The sequence below is a fragment of the Gekko japonicus genome, unplaced genomic scaffold, assembly GCF_001447785.1.
Source record: "Gekko japonicus isolate JY-2015 unplaced genomic scaffold, Gekko_japonicus_V1.1 scaffold4358, whole genome shotgun sequence".
NCBI lineage: Eukaryota > Metazoa > Chordata > Lepidosauria > Squamata > Gekkonidae > Gekko > Gekko japonicus.
The window spans coordinates 52837-54638 of NW_015162092.1; the positions used below are offsets into that span (position 1 = coordinate 52837).

A 1802-nucleotide genomic window follows, 5' to 3' on the forward strand; every position below is an offset into this window, starting at 1 on the left:
CAAAGCCGAAGAGCCAGCGCTGTCCGAAGACGTTTCCGTGGTCATGTGGCCGGCATGACTAAACACCAAGGCGCACGGAACGCTGTTACCTTCCCACCGAAGTGGTCCCTATTTATCTACTTGCAATTTCTTGCTTTCGAACTGCTAGGTTGGCAGGAGCTGGAGCTAGAGACAGGAGCTCACCCTGTCTTGCGGCACCCGGGTCTTGAACCGCTGAACTACTGACCTTCCACAGCCTGCAGTTCAGCGTCTTAACCACTTGAGCCACCGCTCTAACCCATGCATAATCTTATAAACCTCGATCACGACACCCCTCAGCCGTCGCTTCTCCAAGCTAAAGATGCCAGGCATCCCCTCCCCAAACCACAGCTTCAAAGCCCCCCCCCTGGGGGGGGCGAGAAGGTCGACGAAAGATGAGCATCCTTACCTTCCTGGCGCCCTCTTAGGAGGAGCAGTGTTGTTTCCCCTGCCCTGCCACTCTCCCATGGAAACAACCAAATTTGGTGGCACCCTGTATGTCCCTTCAGGCGCATGATTTTCACTGGGAGCCTCATCTAAAGGGGGGGGGGGAGAAACAGATGTCAAGGCATAAGCATGGCAAACCGCCTGGAAGAGAAGGTACCTGCTAAAAGATACTCCCAAGAACTGTATTTTGTGAACAGGCACAACTCACAAGAACATCTGAAGAGCCCTGCTGGATCAGACCAGGGGTCCATCTACTCCAGCATCCCGTCTCACCTGGCGGCCAACCAGTTCCTCTGAAGGACAAAGCGGGCAGAGAGGCTGAGGCCTTCCCCTGATGTTGCCTCCTGGCTCTGGGATTTAGAGGTTGACTGCCTCTGAACACTAAGGCTGCCTTCAGAATGTCCCTGAATGTGGAGGTCCTCATGGCCAGTAGCCACTGAGAAACCTCTCCTCCATGAATCTCTCTAATCCCCTTTTTGACTGTCTATCCCTGTGGCCGTGTCTGCATCCGGGGGCAGCAAATTCCACATTCTAATCACTTGTTGTGCAAAGAGGTACTTCCTTCTGTCTGTCCTGAATATACCGACCATCAGCTGCACTGGGTGCCCTCGAGTTTTAGTCTTTGGGGGAGAAGGAGAAAAAGTTATTTTTGCCAACTGTCTCTACCCCATCCACAGTTTTAGAAACCTCTATCGAAAAATGGGCAGTAAATATGAACACAGAAGTAACAATAGAATCTTGGGAGTATTTATGGCAAAATGCATTAAAATATCAACATGTTATAATTTTAAAGAAAACTGCTATAAGATGATGTATAGGTGGTATATGACACCGAAAAAGATTGCTAATATCAATATCAATATGTCTAACAAATGTTGGAAGTGTAAAAAAGTGGAGGGCTCTTTTTACCATATGTGGTGGACATGCGAAAAAGCAAAGAAATTTTGGAGTGAGATCCATGCAGAGGTGGAAAAGATCACGAAATGTACATTTAAAAAGGAACCAGAAATACTACTTTTGGTACTAAAAATGGAAGAGGTTAATGTATCAAAGAGAACTTTGATGTGGTATATGATAACTACAGCAAGAATGACATATGCTCAGAATTGGAAACAGCAGGAAGTCCAGAAGATTGAAGATTGGATTAAGAAACTATTATTTTCAGTTGAAATGGACAAACTGACAAGAGAGTTGAATAATATGGAAGCAGAAGATTTCTATAATGACTGGAAGGATCTAAAAGAATACTTAGAAAAGTATTGGGAAGTAAAAGACAATTTGTTTAGTTTTAATAATTATTAATCATAGAATGCTTGGGAGATAGGATAAGTTAAAAA

At 45.3% G+C, this 1802-nt stretch overlaps 1 protein-coding gene across 1 annotated transcript in view; it reads right to left on the bottom strand.

Moving 5' to 3' along the window:
• TPX2 (TPX2, microtubule-associated) overlaps positions 1-1802 on the bottom strand; it is a 59320-nt gene that overhangs the window by 45824 nt on the left and 11694 nt on the right. The window contains exon 3 of the mRNA XM_015405649.1: positions 428-554. Within this exon, the coding sequence (XP_015261135.1) occupies positions 428-554 (127 nt within the window). The remainder of the gene's footprint in view (positions 1-427; positions 555-1802) is intronic.